Below are 24,757 nucleotides of genomic sequence, written 5' to 3' on the forward strand. Positions count from 1 at the left end.
AAAAAAATCACTTGGAGTTCAGAGGGCTAAAAGTGGTTATAAAATGAATTATTGATAAAACTGGTTAAGTTTTCTGTCTATCAATGAAACTTTGCAACACTACAGAATAGGTGAAAGCCCTGTCAATGAGCTGAATTTAAATATTAAATGGAAGTAATGTACAATTGTAAAAATATTAAAATACAGCTTTTGTATAATTCTGGTGTTTACTGATGTGTCTGTAATGGTGAGAGGGGGGAAAAACAGAAGTATGTCTCTATGTTAATACATTGCACACAGTCCCTAACACCGCTGACCAGTCGGGGCTGTGATGTACAGTCGTCCTCAAATTTATCCATACCCTCCCATTAGAAAAGGAAAAAAACAACTTCACTGACATAAGCTGAAATTGACTAAAGTAATAATAAATAAAAATTGAATGAAAATCATGACATTACTTTTGAATTGTGGTTCATCAGAAATATTAAAACAATAAAAAAAAAAAAAACAAGTAAACAAGCATGATGGGACCCGTCAACTAATATTTTGTTGAACAACCCTTTGAGCCAATCACTGCAGTCAAGTGTTTTCTGTAACTCTCAGTCAGACTTCTGCACCTGTTGACAGGTATTTGATTTCGGCCCACTGCTCATCAGCAAAGTGTCTAATTTGTCCAGGACAGTTTTGTTTGTTTGCTTGTTTTATATATATTTTTTTCAGCCTTAATTCAAAAGCAATGTCTTAGTTCACTAAATTAGAATTCAGCATTTTTAAAAAATTTATTATTACTTTTTTCAGTTTCTAGTTGTCTGAGTAACTTGTGAATTTTTCCTTTTCTTTAATGGAAGAGTATGAATAAATTTGAGGACGACTGTATGTATGCAGGCCTGAATCATGGGCGCTCTGGGGGGAAGGGATGCCGAGCCGCCGTGCGTCTGACGTCACGACGCAGGAGAGAGAGCGAGCAGCCGATGAGAGGAAGCTGCAACAAACACACAGGGCGTCTGCGCCTATCTAAGTAGGACAATAAAGTGAAAACGGTATCAATGCTCTAACAATGGATTTGTCACACATGCTTCTCCTTAAAGTTTTCCTCTTCGCGTACTTGCTAAACTACACCCAAGGTGAGTGGAGCATTTTTGAGAGAAAACCCCGCAAGTTGTGTTGAAATCCATGAAGCAGCGGCAGAGAGGAGCAGAAAGCCTGGTAGCCCGTTAGCTAACAGAAGGGATCAGCAGGGCCTGCTTGTTATGAAGAGGACTGCACCCTTTTTGCCGTAATACTTCAAGCCAACGAATGATACATAGCGTAAAAGCGGACTCGGATTCGCGTAGTTGATAGAATATAAAGCGACATTGCTGAGTTATTCCTGCGTGTTGTCACCGTTTTTATTGTCAGCTTTGGCTCGGTTTTGTTGTTATCGTGCGAATAGCGCCGACAGCCATTGTTATGAGAAGATGGAGATGCCGACTGGGTTAACGGAGCGTTAGCTTTGTGCTAGCTAACCCTGTAGCCGCAAACCTGGACAGTTTAGTCCGAATAAGAAGCCCGACCGCTGACATTTTGGTGCCCGCGTCGTGCCAGCGTGTACAATTTAAATGGCACAAGTTTTCAAGTTTGCTGGCATAATTTGGTTATCTGTGCTATCACTGGTCGCTGCTGTTTTGCCCTGCTATCCTTGGTATATTGTCATTTTAAACAAATGTAAGCCTGGATTCAGTATTTTTACAATAGTTGTTGTGTTTGGATTTTGGTAGAGAACGAAATTACCTTCAGCAAAATGCAGCATTGACGCCTAGTACACTTCTAGCATCCGACACTTGACTATATCTCTTCCTGTGCTTCTAAATTGTAACGTTATTCCAATAATATACAATTATCTGCTTAAACTTTACTTATTTAAAAGTCTAAGTCAGCTTTAGGGTCCATATTTATTTTCAAAATCTGTATAATTTGCAGCTGGGTCCCCTGTTAAACTGTCAAAAGTAACAATGAACTTTTTTCACACAGGATCATCTCCTTCGTATTTTTTAAAGCAAATCTTGTGTTTTAGGCACATTTAAAAAAAAACACACAATTTTGTTGATTTGATTTCGTGGCAGCATGAATCCAGGCATGATTTTATCTAACTTTTTGCTGGGCTTGAGAAATTAAGATATTTCAGAGTTACAGTCACGGCCCTCACTTCTCATAGTCACCTCAATGAAAAATTCAATGTTACCAGCTAAATATTTCATACTGCACATGAACAGAGAAGTAGCTCGAGCCTGGTCTACTTATCCATCTTTGTTACGTAGTTACACTGAATCCTGTAATTTAAGGCTCAACTGTCAGGCATAATTACCTGCCACAGAGTCCTAATTACATATACTCTATGTACTGAAAATGGTTTCTTTCAGTTTATATGTGATCGTGGAAAGCTCTGATCTTACAGATGCACCGACATGTTTGTGTGCACGGGAAAACATTCGTGGGGGGATAAATGCATTAAACAAAAATAGTATGTTTTCTCGAGATTGTCAGACAGCTTTTGAGTGTGAAGCAGTTGGTGAAATGGGTGGAGATGCTTGAGAATCTTTTTTTCCCTTCAAGCCCACCACCCACTCTTCTGGTGGCGAAATAATTATGCTGTGACGCTGGGGGCTGTTGTTGTGCACAGCTCCAAAACTGGCATTCATTTGACTAAATAGATTTAGCTGAATGTTAAAACAGAGATCAGACCGAGTTTGCTGTCATTTTCGTCATTTTAATCCTGCTTGTCAAACATCTGCTGGATCATCCACCTTTTGGACACCTCACCCATCCTGCAGTGCCTCAGCCGTTCACTCTGAAATCTAGTTTATTTATTTCCACTTTAAAGACTCAATTTTGACGACCTGTGCTTAAAATATTTTGTCTAATATGCAAAATACATGCTTCAGTGTCAGCTAAGAACTGTTGGTGTGACACTCATTGTGGTACTGGGGCTGTTACAAGCCTCAACATTTCATAGTTTACATTTCATCCTTTCTAAATTACCTTTTGTATTTTCTGTAATTCAACGTCTGTGGAATGAGCTCCAGTGAGCTCTTTTCTAAGGTCTGACAGTTAAATATTGAGTGCATACATATACTTACAATCTTGAATATGTCATGTGAACATATCTGTGGTGACAGTGCTGTCATTTTCTTTAACTGGCATCCCTCTGTTCCTTTCACACAGGACACTATAGGAATCCCCTGAACAAGTACATCCGTCATTATGAAGGTCTGTCCTACAGCACAGAGCTTGTGCACAGCAACCATCAGAGGGCCAAGAGGGCACTCTCTCATGAAGACAAGTTTCTTCATTTAGATTTTCATGCCCATGGAAGGTTTGTGTGCTTCTTTTTAAAGATATTAATCTGAAGTGTGAATCTGTCTGCATCTCCGTCTATTTTTATGTCTTTTCATCTATCTCGGTATTTGCCTGCCTGTTCATTTATTTGCAAAGCTGATCCCATATACCTATATTGTTTATGATTAAAAGCTCAGGTCTGCTGTAGCAGGGATATGCAGCGTGATTAGAAGTTGTTTACATGTAATCCTGTTTTATGAAATCTTAGAAGTGGTCAGGGGCACTGCATTAGCTCTGAGATGAGGATGGATTTTGTCAGCTTTGGTTTCTCTGTGTAGTTTCTTTGTCTCCATTGGAGCCAAGTGACTCATTCATTGGTCGAACAATAGAAAAAAATAGCAGGCATTCCCTGGTTCCAGCTTTTGAATTATACAGATTTGCTGCTTTTCTTTTTCTTGTGCGATAACGTGCTGATAATTTTGGACCTTGTGGCTGTTGGTCAGATAAAACGAGCTATTTAAAGACACATACTTGGACTTGAAATAATTCTAACAGCCATTTTTTAAAAAACTGTTTTCTGACATTTTATAGATCGAGCAATTAATAGCAGACTAATTGGTAGATAAATTAATAATGATTAGTTGCAGCCCTGGTGTAGGGGTGTTCTGAGTTCCTCCTACAATCTAGATACATGCAGATGAAGGGAGTTAGATGTGAAATTTGTCCGTGTGTTAGTTTGCCTCGTGATGGATCAGGTGTTCCCACAGTGTTTCTGTGCACATGCTACCTGAGTGGGAGCCCCCTCCAAGTATAGATGATGGATGGATACATACAGTCCTTGTCACAGCTCTTCATACAGTGTTTTGAAGAGGTGGTGTTGTTTGATGGAAAGTGGCGACACTCTCCATGACAAAGTCATGACCATCTGGCTGGGATCTTGGCAAAGGCTGTTTATCGTCCTGCCTGTAACGGGGGCCTGCTGTTCCTAAACTCTGAGGATGCTTAATAGGGAAGAGGGTGATAAGAGCTGTGCAAACAAACACGCGGAAGGAAGATGTCTCTTCCTTTGAAAAGCAGAATTGTGTCAGTGTCTCTTCCTTTTGAATCCATGACAAAGCTCGAAATGCAACTCAAGATTGTTCTATTTAATTCGCACACAATCCACCTTCTCTTTTCCTGATTTGAACAAAATGTCTAAATACAGAAGTGTGCAAAAGTTTTCGTCACTAAAAGTAAATTGAGGATGCTTTTAAAATTATGCCTTGAAATGGTTGTTATTTTAATTAACTTTGTTCGTTCTTTGGAGTGACCACGTTTTGCCACATTTTAAAACAGCACCAGTTCTCCTCGGTACACCTGCACAGTTTTTCAAGGTACTTGGCAGGCAGGTTATTTCACGCATCTTGGAGAATTACCACAGTTCTTCTGTGGATTCAGGCACCCAGTTGCTTCTGTCTCTTCATGCAATCCCAAACCGACTCCATGATGTTGAGATCAGAGCTCTGTGGGGGCTGTGCCATCTGTTGAAGGACTCCTTGTTCCTCTTGTTGCTGAACATAGTTAGAACTCTTGCTGGATGTTTGGAGTTGTCAACATGCTATAGAATTGATTTGGGACCGATGAGATGCTTCTCTGGAAGTTAAGAGCATCTAGAGTGCCTCAAACTTTTGCACATTTCTGGATGTTTGAAAAAGCTGATATTTTACTTGTGTATCAGCATGTTCTCGGGTAGACTTTTGATGTACTGTACATTTCCCCTTTAGGATTGAGTCACAAGCAACAAGAGTGACTCAGTAGGCCGGTGCACATACAAGGGTAGACTGTTTGCCATCATTTCACATTTGACCATATTTTTCAGATCTGAATTTTACAAAGACCTTGTGTTTTCTCACAGTTAGTTTGCTCGCTTTGTGTGGACATGGAGAACAGTAACTTAGAAACAATACAAGCATACAATAAGAGCACTGTGTAGGTGTTACGTGAAACCCAGGGATTACTATAACATCTTTGTTTCCCTGCCATATGTTTAATCAACAAGAGCAGCATTGTTTCAAGATGTCCTAATTTTCTGTTCGCTCTCTTACAAGTTACAGACTGCAGTTTCCCCTCTGCAACGGAAAACAGCTTAGATGTTTTCTCTTCTCCAGTGCTCTTGCTTTCACCTTTTCCCCTTTTTCATTTGCATTTTCCTTTTTCGCAAAGGCTGCGTAAATATTGCTTACTTCCAAAAGTGAGGCCAGATTTAAATCTATACGCTAAGAAAGAATAAGTCCACAGACAGTTTTGTGACTCACATTATACAAATACAACTTGTATAATCACATTTCAATGTCTTTTGTTTGTGTGTTTTCTGTGCTTTTATGTATTTGATTTTAGGCATTTTAATTTACGAATGAAGAGAGATACCACCTTGTTTGCTCAAGATTTGAAGGTGGATGTTTCAGGAGAAGAGATTCCATTCGATACCTCTCATATCTACACTGGAGAAATCTATGGTAAGACTGTTCATTTGATATGCTTGTTTTAATGGTCGCTGCAGTGAGGCAGTCCAGGATGTTTTTCAGACAGTCCTCATCATTTTTTTCTGAAATATGAGTATATGGTCATGTGAAGCACGTCTGTAATTTGGATTCCCAGGTGAGAAAGGTACCCTGACTCATGGCTCCATTGTGGATGGTAAGTTTGAGGGCTTCATTCAGAGTTACCATGGCAATTACTACGTGGAGCCTGCTGAGAGATACCTGGAAGGCAAAGATGTACCCTTCCACTCTGTCATCTACCACGAAGACGACATACGTGAGTGCCTAGCAACTCGAGCTACTCAAATACTTTGACAGGTTATTTCCTTGTAATCTTCCGGCGTGTATGTAATTGGATATACGTAAATGTGTGTGACTGGGAAAGTGCAAGGTTGGGGCAGCTGAGCTGATGGAAGCAGGCTGGTGTGATCGCCCCCCCTGGGGAGTAGCGATACCCGGGGTGCTCATTAGCTGAGTAACACAATCTTGCTCTCAGGCTACTGGCTCATTTAAGCAGTCTTTACCGTGTTGGTACTAATAGTGAGCACAGAGTACACTTCACTACACTAGCAGCCCCTAATTTCAAATCATCTGTGTACACATAGCATGTGGCTGAGGGGCAAATTAAACAGAATTGTGAGAGGAATCACTAATGAGAGCGACAAGAAAGTAACAGCTCACACAGCAAAGCTAGGCTCAAGTGGCGTGTAAGTACATCCATTAGCTGATCATGAATAGCGCCCGAAATAGAGTGACTCAGGGGGTTAAGTAGCTAACATTGTCTCCCATAATCCTAACGGTGTTGTGTCTGCCTCTATCACACAGACTACCCGCACAAGTACGGCCCAGAGGGAGGCTGTGCTGATAGCTCCGTGTTTGAAAGGATGAAGAGGTACCAAGCCTCTGCCATGCAGGAGCCACCCAAGGTGAACTTCACCACAGTTAACCCTCCCAGGGTTTAGTAAAGAGATCTGAGGAAATGTAAAATTTCACCTACTCAGTCAGGGTCAGAGATAGCCATGGATGCCTTTTCAAAGTCTCACGTTTGAAATGTAAACCTTAGAGTCTGGATAACACACCAAACAGTCTCGAATGACATATGCCAAATTATTATAGTATGTCCAACCTCTATGAAAACAATGACATCACACCTAGGGCTGCACGATATAGGGGGAAAAAAAACTAACATTGTGATTTTGTTTCTTGCGATATGAACAAATACATTCTTATTCCCTTAATGACTTGAATGTCCGTATTTGTATAGTCACTGATTAGCATGCTATTGCAGAGAAATGCATCTGTAAAGAAAAGGACATATTTACGAATAGCTAAAGAAACTATTAGGAACATTTCTCGTTTAGTGTTACACTACAATTTGTTGTGCACATGAGGAGCCTGTATGTCAACAAATTCTGTGTTATGAATAAAATTTCGAAAATAACCCTTAAATCGAGTACATTATGTTCTATCAAACAAACTTCTCTTGTAAATTAGTCACAAAAACTGAGAACTACAAGTTTTATTTTTGTTTCAAGTCGTAAAACCGTGAAACATGGTGTCTCTGAGTTAATTTGCCTTATTTCACATCGCACTTCCTGCAGTGTGACTATTGCACGTGCACACATTGAGTTGTCAGTGCCGAAGTGATATATCGTGCAGCTCTAATTGCTACTCCTCAATGCGCAGTAATACATGGGCCCAATTAATCATAGATAATTGATTGTTAGTCAGACAAGTATACATTGCAGTGTAAATCCGGCACAGTCACAGTTAACAGTCGTCAGTCTCATATATTTTTGTTCTCAGTTGTAGCTTTGACAGAATGTTATTTATTTGTAAGTTGTGAACCCACATACAGGTTTAGAGAAGATTTTAGAGAAGATATTGCTGGTCTCATATTACTCCATACAATGAGAAAAGCTGCTAACTGTCCTGTAGGGATACGCAATCAAATATTCATCACAATTTTGGCTTTCCACAATTAAATGAACATGATCCACTACAATATGAATGTTTAAACCGTGTGCTCCATTCACAGAAAACTCTAAAAGATACAATATTTTTGAGTGAAGTTTTATTTAGATTTTGCCTCTAAGAGATGTTCTGAACTCAGCTGAAGATAAACCTGAGTGGAAGTGAATCACTGTACTGTTTATACAAATGTGCAAGACAAAAATCTGTTAATATCCATCCATCCATTGTCTATACACCGCTTAATCCTCACTAGGGTCACGGGGGGCTGGAGTCTATCCCAGCTGACTTAGGGTGAAGGCGTGAGACACCCTGGACAGGTCACCAGTCTATCACAGGGCTACACTTAGAGACAGAAAACCAAGCACACTCACATTCACACCTACGGAGAATTTAGAATCACCAATTAACCTCAACATGTTTTTGGACTGTGTGGGAGGAAGCTGGAGAACCCGGAGAGAACCCACGCTGCACGTGGCTCCACACAGAAAGATCCTGGGTGTCCTCACCGGGATGCGAACCGGCAACCTTCTTGCTGCAAGGCAACGGTGCTAACCGCCGATCCACCTTGCAGCCCTGTTAGTAAACAAGATCTCAACACTGATCAAATCAATTGTGATTATCATTTTGGTTCTGAACTTGTAGCCCTACTGTCCAGTGTCCTCTAAAACTGGCCCTGCTTAGATCCTCACATAAGTTATCATTCCATTCAAGTCACGGACCTTCGTGTTTGATTTTTCACAAGAATAATTCTATAAAAAAATAAAACCTCAATCTTCTCACTTCTCTGACAATCTGGCCGAGAACAGTCAGTTCACTGCACAGGAAAAAGATGAACACATTTTCCCAAGTTTCTTTGTGTTTCCAATCCAAACACAGATGGTCGCCAGTAATGACACATGTCTGTGTGTAGTTTGTACCACATGAACCAAAAACAGAACATTTATTATTAGTTCTATTGATTCATGTTGCTGTTTCTTTCCACTATATTTTCATCTAAAATAACTTATTGTTGTACTTGTGACATGCTGTGCTAGACTGTATGACTTACATGTACAGTCACAGACTACAAGACTTAAAACTCCACTCTTGAGATAGATATCCAACAGTTGTCTGTTTGAATGAATAACCTATAACTACTTTCCCCCCCAAACCAAAACCTTCCTTTAATTGAATATGTGGTGTGGGTTTGTTCCTATTATTTCTGCCTTCCTTCCCACCATAAAGTACACGTTCCTCTGAGGAAATCCAGTTCATGAACATACTGCAGCTTAAGAACTGGAGCCTAAAAATACCAGACATTATTTATTTACTTACTGTTTGGTTTAAAATGCCATATATATGTTTTATTTAACTGCCTACTTCCTGCTCTGCCTCTCCCGTGTCGCTCACACCAGGAGCTCCACACTGAGGCGGGCTCTAATGACCTGGTGTTGCTGAGGAAGAAGAGGATGGCCCAGGCTGAGAAAAACACCTGCCAGCTCTTTATTCAGACTGACCACCTCTTCTACAAGTACTACAAGACCAGAGAAGCTGTCATAGCTCAGGTAATGCAGCCACTCGCTTGATCCATTTTTTGTTCGATGTTGCTGCAGAGCCACTCTTTCAACCAAAAGCATAAACTAATTAAACGTTAATTAGTGTTGGAATAGTAATACCTTTTGTTCCGTGCAAGGGTTGAGTCATAACACGTTCAATAGAGGAACAAAAAAGATCATCTCGCTCCATGGAGGTTGTATGCAGTAATGCCAGATTCCTTTTTGAAATGTAAAACTCGTAACAATTAGCAAATTTCCATAAAATGATAATTTCATTGGTAATGCAGTATGTTTAAAGAATAGTTGAATATTTTTAGAAACACACATTCACTGTCCTGACAGAGTTGTAGTAAAAAAAAATGTCAAACACAACATAATACGCTGAAACAGTGGAATTTACAAGGTGAGAGCAAGTGTAGATGTTCCCTATTGTTTTCAGTCTGTATGCTAAGCTAAACTAGCTGACTGCTAGTAGTGGTAGCTTCCTACACAGACAACAGACAGGAGAGTGCTTTCTGTGTCTAACCCTCAACAGGAAAGCCATTAATCATATTTCTCAAAGTGTCAAATGACTCCTTTTTAAAAATCTCCCTTCTATCTAATCTCTCCTGTATAATTTTGGATGTTGTAACATGGAGTAGTTCCTTGTCTTTGTACACAATACAGAAAAAAATTATCATTTACCTCCCTACTCTGCATTTAGTATTCAGGACACGCTATTGATTGAATCTGGCCTTGAAATGCCTCAGGTTTAGTCAACAGGATGTTAAAGTTGTGTCCTGAAGCTCAAGCTGAAGCTTTTTGGTTATGTCTTGCTCCTTCAGATCTCCAGTCACGTCAAGGCCATCGACGCCATCTATCAGGGCACAGACTTCATGGGCATTCGTAACATCAGCTTCATGGTGAAAAGAATCAGGGTGAGTATTGTGCAGACGGGCTGCTTCAAAGTTTACATTTTGAATTTAGTCACTGGCTTTCCTCTCAACTCATCTTCCTCCTCCTCCTCCTCCTCCTCCTGCACAGATAAACACCACCAGTGATGAGAGAGACCGGTCCAACCCGTTTCGCTTTGCCAACATCGGAGTGGAGAAGTTCCTGGAGCTCAACTCGGAGCAGAACCATGACGACTACTGCCTGGCCTATGTTTTCACTGACCGAGACTTTGATGACGGAGTGTTGGGTCTGGCCTGGGTGGGAGCCCCGTCAGGTACTGAAAGACAATGTGCCATCTGTGATCAGCAAATCCTGATTTTCCAGAATGATATGAATCCCTCCGATTCAAACAGATGTTTTAAAACCAGTTCACGTCACATTCTGTAGTGGGTTGTAGGCACATTGTCATTAAGTTAAAGAGTAAACGGGCAGTTTTGTTTTGGTGCCACTGGGCATGAATACCATACTAATCTTTCAGGATATTGTAATTCAAGTGGTCCGAGAGGAAAAACAAGAGGACTTGTGCATTGTTATTTTCAGGCTTTAAGGCTTTAGCAAATCCCTGTTCTTTTCACCCAGATTAGGTGAGACAGTATAAAGAGCAAAAACAAGTAAGCGTACGTTGAGATGCTTAGTGAGTTAAACACAAGATTCTAACCGAGGAAAGTGGACATTCAAGGTTACATGTGAAACCAAATGTAAGTGTTGACTTTTGCTCTGATTATTTTTGCACATTTAAAGTGCGTACAAATGGCTGTGAAGAGCTTAGCACAGAGAGGAGAGACCTGCAGGAGGAGGGCTGTGTTGTTGCACATCGCAGCTACCACTAGGAAAACTGTCAGAGGAATTTGGTGCTGCAAATGCTTACTGCAGCTCAACTGCAGCTTCAAACATCAACATATGCAGATGTGCTAATTCCCAGAGGTTGTCATTACTGTTTCTATCCATATATTAGTTGCACTGTGTTACTGATGTGGTAGAATGAAGAAGTTACAAAGATGTCTTCTGTGCTACGCTGTAAAAGTGAAGTTTTAACAGAAAGCGTAGCGTTGTGGAAATATTTAATTAACTGTGGGAGGTTTCGTGTCTTCTGCCAGCAACGACATGCAAACATTTAATTTAGCACCTACTGTAAAGGTGTTGATGAATTATGTTTTAGGTAAGAAATCATGTCTTTCAAATAACTCGTGAAATTAATCAGTTTCCTTAATGAGCAGAATCCTTCATGTTTCGTGGCTGTGCTTTGGAAGAGGGTTCGTTCCAACTTGTACTTTTCTTTCTCAGGGAGCTCTGGAGGTATCTGTGAAAAAAGCAAGCTGTACTCAGATGGAAAAAAGAAGTCTCTCAACACTGGTATAATAACTGTACAGAACTACGCCTCCCACGTTCCTCCAAAAGTCTCCCACATCACTTTTGCACATGAAGTAGGACACAACTTTGGCTCCCCGGTGAGTTACTTAGATGTGCCACATTTATGCACCGTGAAAAGGAATTCATGAGGCTCGTACATTTTGTCCCTTCTTCTTTTAACCTTTGATTTTCTTTTTCTTCCTCTTTGCAAGCATGACTCTGGATCTGAGTGCACCCCAGGAGAATCCAAAAGCCAAGACAAGAAGGAGAAGGGCAATTATATCATGTATGCAAGAGCTACATCAGGAGACAAGCTCAACAACAATAAGTTCTCCATCTGTAGCGTTCGCAACATCAGCCAGGTGCTGGAGAAGAAGAGGAGCAACTGTTTTGTTGGTATGTGTGACAGCTTTTGTCATGCCTTCATCCTGTTTGTTCTTGAGGTTTTGTAAACTCAAACCGCAATATTGTTTTGATTCTGCTTTGCCTGCACTGTCGAGTGACAGATTCTTATCGTAAAGTCTTAATTAGTGAATTAACTCAAGCGTCTAGAAGTGCACAAGTTTATTGGAGGGTGTTAGCTTTCACCAGCAATCTTGGCATTAGTCCAGTGTTGACAGTATTTGGCAGATTGTGGACGTGTATAATCTTTATTTGTTTTGTTTTTATGCAAATGTAACACTTTTAAATTACAACTTCGATAACAGTTACACAACAAAAACATGCTTTAAAAGTCTTTTGATCATTTCACCATATGATTGGCATGCCTAAAAAATCTTAATCTGCTTTGCCCATGCTGGTGTTTGAAGTCTCATGCATACTGACTTGGCTGATTTGACTGGAAAACTGGTGTAAGCGTCCAGAAACCTTCCTGCTGCACCCATACTGCTTGATATTTCTGCTTTTCCAACAAACTGACTGAGAATTTGTTTGAAGTCTGCTTCTATTTCAATGCTTTCTTTGCATTTGTCCGGTACTGTCGCTGCTCATTCTCCCCAGAACAATATTGGTTTGGTTTGGTTTTTCATAGCGAATGTCTAATTTGTTGTAAACTTTTTGCTGTCTGTCCAAGTACAACAAAACGTTCTAGATTTTGGGAACCGGACTCAATGTTTGTTTTTCCATCCTTCCATCAGAGTCTGGCCAGCCCATCTGCGGTAACGGCCTGGTGGAGCCTGGAGAGGAGTGTGACTGTGGCTACAGTGATCAGTGCAGGGACCAGTGCTGCTATGATGCCAACCAGCCGGACAACAAGAAGTGCAAATTAAAGCCCAACAAAGTCTGCAGGTAGCTGGAATTTTTAAGTTGGTGCTCGCTTGACCATTTTGATATTTCTTAAGGCGGCTCTGCCAACTCATTTGTGATAAATCTTGACTCGACACTTTCCTGCGTCCCTCCAGCCCCAGTCAGGGTCCCTGTTGCACCGCTGAGTGTTCCTACAAGGGTCGTAATGAGAAGTGCCGAGAAGAATCCGAGTGCGCTCATCAAGGCATGTGTAATGGAGTCAGCGCCCAGTGCCCCACATCTGAGCCCAAGGCCAACTTCACCGCCTGTCACGGAGAAACTCAAGTCTGCCTCAACGGGGTGAGTGGCTCAAGACTTCACACCTGGAAGAACTGGCTGTTACAGCAGCTTCATATTCATACCAGTCAGTGTCTGATCTCGCTTGTCCCTGTGCTCCTCCCCCGCAGGGCTGCTCCGGCTCCATCTGTGAGAAGTATGGACTCGAGGCGTGCACCTGTGCCAGCCAAGATGGCAAGGATGAGACCGAGCTTTGCCATGTGTGCTGCATGGAGAAGAGTGAGTCATTCACCTTTTTCCCAACCTTTTATTACTAAGTTTTTATTAAATAAAATGGGCTTTAGTTTTCTTTTTTCTTTGTCATTTGAATGGTGCTGACTACATGTATCTGTCTCCACAGTGAATCCCAACACGTGCAGCAGCACAGGATCAGAGCGCCTGGCTCGCTTCTTCAATAAGAAAGTAACCACGCTGCCAGCCGGCTCGCCTTGCAATGATTTCAAGGGCTACTGTGACGTGTTCATGAAGTGCCGACTGGTCGATGCAGACGGACCGCTGGCCAGACTAAAGAAGGCCATCTTCAACCCAGAGCTCTATGAGAACATTGCAGAGTGGATTGTGGTATGTGTCGACTTCAGTCACATTCACAATGAATTATTAGCAGGTGTTTTTGTATTGATCGCCTATGATTTGTGTCCTCCCAGGCTCATTGGTGGGCAGTGCTGTTGATGGGTATCGCCCTCATCATGCTCATGGCCGGTTTCATTAAGATCTGCAGTGTGCACACACCGAGCAGTAACCCCAAACTTCCTCCTCCCAAACCACTTCCAGGTGAGTCCTTAGATTCACAAGGAGAGTTTATCTTGGCAGAGAACATGTAGTTTTCATAGATATTTCTTTCGTCAATACGTTCCTTTTTGCAATTTAGCTGACAAAACAGGTGTTTAAAGTAATGTGTGAACACACAACCTGCATAACCACCTGCCACAAGACGAATTTCAGTGCACACTTTTTTTTAAATTTAAATAAAAAACAAAAACATTAGACAAAAATCCAGACATGTTTCACCTAATACGTGACACAAGCTAATGTTTTCCCTTACTAGGTTCATAAATGAATGATGAGGTGGAATAAGCTCAAACTCGTACATTATGAATGACAAGCAGTCCTTAGTGAGGATTACTACGGTCACAGTTTTGTGAAAACAGTTTCCCGAGAGCAGTTAGAGGCTTCAACAGTCAGCTTTGAAATGAGGCTCTTAATTTGGTGCAAATTAAAGTCAAATTGAGTTTGGCATGTTTGCAGAAGCTGAAAATTGAAATTGAAGTGGCTTTAATTGTCCCACTGTGGGCTCCTACACCATTTACTCACTCAAACACCAAAGCCTTTGAATGATAATGGGGCCATATGATTGATTTATTTCTGTAGTTTTTCTACAGGACTATTGTTTTCTCTTACTGGATGTTGCAGCCAAACTAATCAACCCTCGAAATCCCCAAACCTGTTGGCAGGTTTCAACAAAATTCAAACTTTACAATTAATATATTTCATCAAAACCACTTTATTATACATTTTAAAATTTGCAAAAAAGAAACCATTTGCATTACCAGGATGTGTAAAAAAACTAAAGATTGTGCTCCACTGTGAAGCCGTTAGTCACTCAGTTATGGCAAAAACAGAAATTCACCAAATTCAGGAACTTTTCTGGCAAACTACAGACTTGGTTTACACTGAACAGATAGGAGACAAAGATGGAAACACATTTATAATGTAAGTTATAAAATACCTGCAGGATATAGAGCCACCATCAGTGTTTTTTCCTCTGTTGTTAACACCAGTGTTCAGTGGCAAAAAGTTTTTTCTTACTTTTTTAGAATTTTTGTAAAAGAAATAATTGAAGAAGTTCAACCTTATTTTATTGTCACAGAGAACTATAGACATTTTTGAGGTCTTCATACGTCTAGTTATGACTGTTCGGTTCCAAAAAAGGGCAAGAACTTAAACTGCAGTGAAAAATAAGCTGACAGTGTGTAAAAATGTGACAGAAGCAAACACTGGCCAGAGGCTGCTTGGGCTTCATAGTCTTCACAGTAATATCCAGTCATTTTGGGCTGTGTGGTGAGAGGTGTGAGAGAAAAGAGCCATCAGCTAGAAATGGTGGTCAGCACTGTGCCTGCTTTTACAAACAAGGTTTCCAAACCAACCATTTAAAAGCACTAAACCCACATTTGTCAGGAGTGAAGTCGTCTTCTAATGAGCCCCGTTAATCGTCTTTCTCGTCACAGGCACTTTGAAGCGGCGACGAGCGCAGCAGCACGCTAGCTCCCAGGTGCAGCACCAGTCCCAGCACCCGCACGGCCACCAGCACGGCGGTCACGGAGGCCACGGCGGTCACGGCGGCCACGGCGGGCACGGCGGCCAGCGGCAACCCCAGAGGCAGCCTCAGCGGCAGGCGCAGCCCCAGAGGCACCACCGTCAGCCCAGAGAGAACTATCAGATGGGCCAGATGAGACGCTGAGACCCTGCACCCAGCCCCCTTCCCCCCAATGCCTTGGCTCCTCCTTGTGCCTACAGTGGGAAACAAAAGCGTCACTCCATCCAAAGAAAAGCCTGACATGGTTGTTAGTCATCATCATATCCTCCATCTACAGACAAAACAGACACGTGAAAAAGAGAAAACACTATCTAGCAACTCGATTGGCTCTTTGTGGAGTGGACTCGACCATCAGCCATTTCCAATGCAGTGCGATCTAGCATCTTTTTCCATCTTTTTTTTTTTTTTCTTTTCTTCTTTTACTTTTTTTTCTTTTTTTTTTAAGGAGTGCCAAGGAGTAAAGGAATCATGTGTAGCTTTAGTACATTCTGTGATGTGTTTTTCGTTCTATTGCAACGTCTTCTTGAGTGACAAGCCCGTGGCTGCTGGTGAATTGTTCTGTGCTTTTCTTTCGCCATTCTAGCCAGGAATGAGAGACACTCAGTGGGGATTTGCGGCACTTTTGTGATTTTACACATGTCAAACGGCAAAAGACACAGGCTCCGGTCTCTCGTGCAGACAGTCCTCTGCATGTGACTGTAAATATTTAGTGTATCATAAGTGAAAACAAACTATTTCTTCTACTGTAAATGTGTAATTCTTCACTTTTTTTCTTTGATTTTTCGGTTAGTGCTCTCAGGATTCTTAACACATAAATGAAGGAATGATGGTTGTGATGAGTTCCTTGGACGTTGCCGTTGAGGATTCGTCGCCATCGAGTTCTCTTCGCGGTCCAATCAGGTGGATCTCTTTCACTTTCATTAGATTGCTAGATTTTTGATTTTGAACAAGGTCGCCATATCTCACTTTTTAGGCCTTCTCTGTTCAAGGTCCATTTTTTTTTTTTTCATCTTTTGTTTTTTTTTTTTATTTTATTGTCTTGCTAACATCATGTTTTTGCCCATGTTGTACGACAAACTAGATGAGGTGTGGCGTCACGGGAACAAGAAAGGGAGGAGCACCTAGTTTGGTACAACATTTACTGTCTTTACCGATTTGTTTTTGATGATGAAGAATGAATAACCACTAACTGAAGCTGATGATGATTCTACCTGTTCAGATTTTGAAGACAAGGGAAAGTGAAGGCTGCTGTGGCTTAGTGTAGAAGTGAGAGTGTATCCTGTTACAGAGTTAGTTTACATGAGTGTGGAAATAAATTTTAAAAATGACTAAAAAAATGTAAGATTAAATCATTCTATTATTCTTCAGATAGCAAATCTAAGAACTTTTCAATGTGGGCATGCGCACATTTATTAAATGTGACTATTAATTGACAAAGGTCTGTAATATTTGTATGTCACTCAACACTATTTACTTTGACAGCTATTAATGTTCGTTTTAAAGCATCTGGAAGGAAGCAGCTGTATTATCACGTTATTCACTAACACATTCCTCAGTGTTCACTACTTCCACAGGAGACGAGCAGCTGTTTGATGTGTATTTTTTTTTTTTCAGAACTTTAAAAAAAAAAAAAAACCCCGGCAGTTATCTCCTGGTCAGATCTCATCAAGGACTGAATCCCCTTAAGAGCTCATGAGTGCAGGACTCGGTCTTGAGTTTACATCAGCGTGCCATAAAACTTTATAAAGCTGACCTTTGTGCACAGGTTTTATAAAATACAGGAAGCACCTGTACGGTCTCTGGAGCCACTTTAAATGAATGAAAGGAAGGAGATGTGATTGTTTTCTTGCGGGATTGTTTGACCTCAGGTGTTTTCTTCCTCCCTACGCAGCAGCAAAGGGGCATTTTGGGAAAATGATAACAGAAACACTAACTGAGAGGATTCGATGTATTGCGCAAGACTTTTCACCCGGCAGATTTTCCCTCTGCACGGAGGTGGGAAGCGTTGCGCGAACGACGGCACAGAATTTTTGCATTACATGTCGCGAATGGAGAGGTTTTCTGTGCTCCGACTTTTATTTTACCCGAGCATTATTATTTCGAAATGCATGCAATACTAATCACAACTAGTAACCTACAACACTGTCCTGATGGTCGTTATAATCACACATGCGCTCTGGAGGGGACATGGAAAAGCAACATGTCTCGGTTTCTTTCACACGGCAGATGAATTCGGCAGGTCGGCAGTTTGCTATAACTTCTCTTGTCTGTACAAAATGGAGCTCTTTTTAAATTTCATCTCCCGGGCCGCGTCACATCCCGTCAGGCCCGGAGAACTTACCTGTAAACTTGTACAGTACTTCGGAAAAATTTGCATTTCATTTGAAGATGAAAATTACATTTTGATACATCTGTTTCATTTTTTGTATTCTAATTCCAGAGTAAGTTGTTCAAAGATGTTCATATGTGACAAACTTTCCTCTCTTCTAAGTTATTTATGTTCTTATATGTGCTAGTTGAACTGGAGTTTGCTTATGATACTTTTTTCTCCACCATCATCAATGGTAAAAACAATTCAGTGTGATGGAGTCAATGTTTCATTCTCATTTTTGTCTTTGTTATCCTGTGGCATGGTTTGGGTAGAAGAGCAGAAGAAATAATGCCTGTAAATTTACTTTCTTTTTAATTTCGTAGTCTTGGTAAAGTTTTTAGATAAACGTGCACTGAAAATGTCCAAATTGAGTTGAAATGTCGTAGGTGATGTAGGCCGAAAGAACACAAGATTAAAAAGTAATACTACTGTCTGATTTTAATGTTCACTGTGTTTTATACAGTATCGGAAATTTTTGTTCACTTTGAACATTTTTACTAAAAAAAAAAAAAATTTCAAATTGTATTGTGCAAAGAGATGTAATTTTTGGAGTACTTGAAATGCATTAATTAAAAGACTCGTTCAAAATAAAATAGACCCCTGTTTACTGTCTGTGATGTGTGCGATCTTTGGCTTTTTACGTTCAGGCACAGAGAGATATTTAAACCGGCGTTGTGATGTTTAGAAGATGTAGATGTTACACAGGCAGAAGGGGTCTCGGAAAATACGTTAAAAAGGTGCATCGTGGGAAGTGTAGGATTTCAGTGTGAGCAGCAATTTTGATTCTTTTTGTGTCTCTAACATGATCACTGCCTTCCAGACTAAAAGCTTGTTGGACATTCTTTAGCAGAAGAAACAGTCCAATCTGTGTCATCTATTGAGGCAAAAACCTTCAAGCATGAACACCGTCATTATCTTGTTGAGTTGGTGCTTCAAGGTTATTAGTCTCTGATTTCTAATTTGCCTCATAAATTAATTTTGCACCGACTGTGTTTCCTTCTTTTATTCATGCAGTTTCAATGAAGTTTCGCTTCTAAATCAGAGGTTTAAAAGGTTCAACGCAGAACCTAACAACTGGTTTAGTTGCAATATTTGTTTCGTGTCTACAAATCTCTTTTTTGGGGGGATCACAGATGGGACAGGTTGTAGCTTCTGATATTTTTCTTTTCATTATTTTATCATTAACCTCTTAAGACCTGGAGTCCACATGCATGGACATCACATTTTGGGTAATATTGTCACAGTAGTTAATTGTTTTATTTGTTTTTATTTTTATTATTTTATTATGATTTTTTAAAATTATTATTTATTTTTTAAATATATTTTTATTTACTTTGTATTTTTATTTTTTATTCCTACAAAAAAATGGTAAATAGTAATTTTTAAAAAAGCATATTAAACAAGAACTCAGGTCTCAAGAGGTTAAAGGCAAGAAAAGAACTTTGAAAATGATACTGTAAAATGATTAATTGATCTGTATCACAAAATAAGTTCACTGTTTAAAGAATGAAATAGAAACGGCTGCACATTTTATCTCAGCAAAATTAATTTATTGAGGCAAACTTTTAGTCTTCTTTCGACTGCTATTGTTAACATCTATCTGAATTTTCTGCTGCCAATGCTTGAAGATGATCTGAAAGTGTACCTCAGTAAAGCTGTGATGTTCTTGTATAGATGCTTTTATTTTCATTTTTATTTTATTTTTTGTACCTTCCATTTTTCCCTCCAACTTCACAGATAAGTCATTCTCGAAACGTTGAAACTTAATTCATGAAAATCCACGTTTCAGCTTGTTTTATGTATTTCTGTAAAAGATGGACTTTTTATTTTTTTTAATCACTCAAAAAGGTGTCACATATTATTAACACTGAGTATAGAATCCATCCTATACGCTGCATTCTGGTGTTTTAATCACAGGATCTCTCATTCCTTACATCCTCCTTTGTGCAAAGACTTTTTAAAAGTGTCCCAGAATGTAAAGCATTATATTCAGATGACAAGTAGGATAAAGAACTGAAAAAAAATCTGATGTTTGCTTGTGATTCCTCTATCGCTGGTCTCTAAAAGAAGCACCTTGACATCTCTGAGCCTCGCTGGGCGTGTGAATGCAGTAGAGGAGCGTTCACAGCAGAGGGAGCAGCAGCTTTAGGTGGCATGTCGGGGTCAGAAGTTTTGAAAGCAGCTGGTGAGTCACAAACACCAACAACACAGACAACTTCTCTTATGTTTTCTCTCCAGAGAAGCTTTACAACTTCAAACTCCGCATGTTGTGCTGCCTCAGATGTACCAGAACTTGTTTAAAGTAAATATAGCAGGTTAGAAACTTGTATTTTCCTCAGCCGCCGTGCCTGCTTGTCCCCCACATGTCTGTTTCACACTTTATTACTCATTGCCTACACATATTGACGACTTTCCCTCATGAGTGTGTTCAGTGATGTAACGACCATGGGGAAGTGTATGTCGGATTCTGGAGCACTTGCTCATGCAGCGGAATGTGACCTGGTATTGATTTTCAATGCGGATCCTCAGCTGCAGTCGCTGGGTGTGACATGAACCAACAGTCACCCACAACCGCAGTTTAGCTTCAGCGTTGTCTGGATGAAGCCAGTTGTTCTCCAGTGGGTTCAAATTGATGGTATTACTGTTGCTATAATCTATTTTCCCAGAACTCTCCCCACACGTATACGGGTTCAAAACGACGTCCACACACAGAGGATGTTATCAATGATCTGCATTTAGAGCTGCAGCTCTCTACAAGGAGCTGATGTCACCACAGATCAGCCAGCAGCACCTTTTGTCTCTCTTTTCAGTGACAAAGCATGATTGTAAAAGTGGCACCGGGCTGCTGAGTGTCACCCGCACTGAACTGAACCCTCTATCACCACGAGGACTGCCAAACAAAGAATGGAAATACACTGGAAGCATAGAAATAACTCCCAGTTCATTGTCCTGTCGTCAGTGGAGTTTCCTCCGTTCAGAGGAGGTTTAATCAGATTTAAATTGTACATCTCATGATAACATGCCTGCTTCTCTAAAACAAAAAATAATAACATGACTCATTAGGAGAATCTATTGCTGTAAACAACTTGCCCCCCAAAATTCTGCAAAGATGAGCAGACACTTCCTCAAGATGAGTCTGTCAGTTTGAAGCTGCTTTGGATAAACAGCATTCTTCATACTGAACTTATTTGGCGTGCCCATGTGATCTCAGAGCGGGAAGGAAAAATGCATTTTTATAGAGTCAGTTCTCAGAAGTCTGTCCCTTAATGCTGAGCAGCCTGTCAGTGCTTCTTCAAAGCCAGGCTGAATCAGCACAGTAACATCATCCTGCATTATTCAAAGCCTGTCCGAGGTGAAGCAAGACTCACATGCACCTGCACATGTATTGTTATCGAGCCGGCCCGCCAGTCCATACCGACTGATCGTCCCCTCTGATCTATGCATGCGGTCACGGACCGTATACATGACAAACTGACGTGAACCATAATGTGATCTCTGCTTCTGGCCCTCGGGCTGCTGTTAGATAAACCCTCCCTGCAGCTGTTGGCGTCACTCTCGGCTCAGAGGTGAGGATGTGGAGGATTCTTCTGCTGCTACTTTGATGCTATTTGCTGCTTGATTATTGCTGCTGCTCTGCTGGAGCATCAACGTGTCTCTGAAACTTACCCAACATGAATGTTAAACAGTGGATTTGTGTTGATCATAACTTCTAATCCTGGAGTTTAGAATACTGTCTGACCCTTAGACAGCGGTAGAACATTCCTGTGTAAATTTACTCAAGTACAATTCCAAAGTACCTGAACTCTGCTTATGTCTGTTTTATTCTAATCATACGTTTACACCACTACATTACAGACTGTTGTTGTACCAGACACACATATCTGGCAGCTATCACCAGCTATTTTGCAGATTAAGATACACAAATTAAATAATCATTCACAAAAATGTGAGGTTCATAACAGACTGAAGCCCCAAAAGTATAGAAAGTATTTATCTACAACCATAAAATGATGCTTCCACATCAACGCATCTGCAAAAATAATCATGTACGGTTTTCTAAAAGAATACTTTAACAAACTTTAAGTGTATTTTTCCTGATAAATATTGAAGGATAATTTATATTTGCAGTCCCATCTCCACTTCAAAAGTGCTGCTTATTGCTGCTTTGCTCAGATCCTCACATTGTTTCACTAATGGGATGTTTCCACATTGATCTGCTGCAGAGGGAAAGTGTCTCTGTGCTCGCCTACAAGCGTAATTTTGAGGCGTCACATGGTTGGAAACAATTTATGGTCCAAAATGCAGACTAGAAAGATGCACACTGGCATTTGCAAGTTCTCAAAAGTAATAATGTGCAGCTTACTGTGTGAGTGTGACATTTAACAACTGAAATGCACATATAGTGGACTTTCCAGTGTAGTTGGAGGCATCTTGTGTCTAACAGTTAAACCTTTCAAGTGGAAACCATTTGTGTACCTACATTTTTTATTAGGAGGGACAAGGTGTAGAGGAATTTGTAACCTGATAAATGAAAATGTCTGTTGATGCTATGTGACCTTAAAGTGCAGATTTGAATTCAGTAACCTCTCTCCTTTTGCATCCAACAGTGGAATCACCACCTGAGGTTCCAACCAGAAGTAAAAACCAGACTTCTGACTGTGACTCACGCCATCGATCTGTTCTCAGAAACATTATCCAGAGTGATAAGCTCATATAGGAAATATTTTACCGCATAATGCTCTGAGCTGACACTGTGAGGCGTCATCATCCTCTGCAGTCCTGACAACCAAACACAAATGATCCATCTCTTATTGCTCAAAGTGTTCGGCCTGAGACTCATGAATACACCAGTCTACTATTACTGTCTTCTCACACTTTATCATATAGACTATTAAAGTATACACAGCATTCAATGGAATACTGTATACGGGCATTTACGAGGAAATTTACGCCAACAAATCTGTCTTGCTGCGTTTTGTGTGCATAAATGTCAAACTGTAGTTATCAGCGAGGAAACGCAGCAGTGAAATAAAGTGTCCTCAGAAACTGATATTTATAGAAATTTTAATGTAGACAAACAAGACAAGAGTAAAAGAAATCAACAATAGACAGAAGAATTCTCTGTGGTTTGCAAAAAAAACAAGTAAAACAAAAAAAAGAACAGTAAGTGAATATACACATATTATCAACACAACCACTGAGGAAGAAGGGACCAAAGCTAAAAGGAGACTGGCATGCATGTACAACTATTACTCCTTTATCAATATGTGGAAAAGAATTAGAATCTCTCTAAATATACAATTCATTATTTACAACACATATATGCAGTATAGGTAACAGTGTGAAATACACAGGACTGAGAATTCATGTGTTTGAAACATACAAAAGTTAAATTACAGAGGAGACAGCCCAGTGTTTGTGTAACGGATTGGTTCACTATTGAAGAAGTGTGGTGCAACTAGATGCGTGTTTTCTGTTAGCAGCAGTTTGTCGACCGTTTCCTGCTTTACTTTGGCCTCACTGTGCAGCTTCTTGTTGCTATATTGTCTTATCTTGTTTTTGGTTTGTGTGTCAAAGCAGTTGGTGAGCTGTGTTTTTAAAGGTCCTATATAAATATGTTTACTTTTAATTATGAATAATTCTACTCTGTTTGAACCTGTGGAGGTTTTGGTCAGCACTGGGCTTGTCTCTGCACAGCATGAAGTCAATCAGAAGTGTAACTACAGCCTATGTTGCTATTAACAAGAGCACACTGACACAGGGAGCCTGTCCTCACAGATGGAAGCTGTGCTGGGCCTTCTTCATCTTCAGTCCCGGAGGTTAAAGTCTTTTTAACTCATGGTGATCATCTCGTATTTGTCCTTCAGACTGCTGTCCTCGTCCTCTTCGTCTTCCTCCTCCTCTTCCTCCTCGTGGGGCTTCTCCTGCTCCTCGTGGGGGTGGTGCAGCTCGATGAGCAGGTAGTAGATGACGGCCGCGACCACACCTCCCACCATGGGCCCCGCCACCGGGATCCACCACCAGTAGTCAGCGGTGCTGCGAATACAAGCAGAGAATAAGGAAAAAAAAACCAAAAAAACAAGAAGAAGAAGTAAAGAGTAAAATGCATCAGTGGCAGTAACTCAAGCAGCTGGCAAACAGGCCGTCATAGATCACCGGTGCCATCAACGGATCATTCACCAGAATCGACTGCATCTGTCGACTGCACGTGACATTATATAACTCAGCATGTCAACAGCTATAGGGTTTACTGCAACAACAAACAACTAAAAAAGAACTGGATAAATACATGGATAGACTTTGGAGGATTTGGAGACAGCCAGATAGATATGCATATACATTTCAATAATGTGCATAATGTCAACACTTGATCTACTGTTTATAAATGATTACATTCTTTTGTTATTGAAGAGCATCAAAATTACACAGTAAGAGAAAACACACCAACAATTCAATGACTATTCAGTCCACATTTAACATTCTAGCCTTGATTTTACATTAAGACATGTGATGTCTTTTCCTTTTTAATGTTTAATGACGAATACTTTCATGTGTAAAAACAATATAGTGATGTCATAGTATTAAATATATGAGCAAAGTGCCATATTAATTGGGTTTTATCATATAAATTGATACAGTATGCAGACCATTCACCATTTTTGTTGCAAAAACATCTGTCAGTATACAAGATAGCACTCTTTTAACAAGCAAATCCATGTAAAATTACAGAACCAATGTTCCTTTTTCTGTAAATGATCACTAGTTGTATCTACTTTTAGAAAGAAAAATATTTACAGTCATAAAAATGTAACATTTTTAAATGGAAAATTGTTGAGAACATGTAGTGAAATTACAAAAATATATATAAATTTCATGTTTTAAAAAA

At 40.3% G+C, this 24,757-nt stretch overlaps 2 protein-coding genes across 2 annotated transcripts in view; one reads left to right on the forward strand and one right to left on the reverse strand.

Moving 5' to 3' along the window:
• The first annotated feature begins 967 nt into the window (after positions 1–967).
• LOC103363835 (disintegrin and metalloproteinase domain-containing protein 10-like) lies at positions 968–18,483 on the forward strand. The gene is made up of 16 exons (XM_008290771.1): positions 968–1,103; positions 3,181–3,331; positions 5,671–5,789; positions 5,932–6,090; positions 6,639–6,739; positions 9,182–9,331; positions 10,147–10,239; positions 10,346–10,529; positions 11,540–11,703; positions 11,818–12,001; positions 12,742–12,892; positions 13,006–13,189; positions 13,297–13,405; positions 13,527–13,747; positions 13,831–13,957; positions 15,412–18,483. Exons 1-16 carry the CDS (start codon positions 1,037–1,039, stop codon positions 15,642–15,644), a joined length of 2,397 nt encoding a protein of 798 aa, XP_008288993.1. The 5' UTR covers positions 968–1,036; the 3' UTR covers positions 15,645–18,483.
• A 4,914-nt stretch (positions 18,484–23,397) lies between these two features.
• The window catches only part of aqp9a (aquaporin 9a), a 4,593-nt gene continuing 3,233 nt past the window's right edge, over positions 23,398–24,757 (reverse strand). The window contains exon 6 of the mRNA XM_008290772.1: positions 23,398–23,907. Within this exon, the coding sequence (XP_008288994.1) occupies positions 23,703–23,907 (205 nt within the window). The 3' untranslated portion in view covers positions 23,398–23,702. The remainder of the gene's footprint in view (positions 23,908–24,757) is intronic.

Source organism: Stegastes partitus, unplaced genomic scaffold (genome assembly GCF_000690725.1).
Source record: "Stegastes partitus isolate 25-593 unplaced genomic scaffold, Stegastes_partitus-1.0.2 Scaffold694, whole genome shotgun sequence".
NCBI classification, from domain to species: Eukaryota; Metazoa; Chordata; class Actinopteri; family Pomacentridae; genus Stegastes; species Stegastes partitus.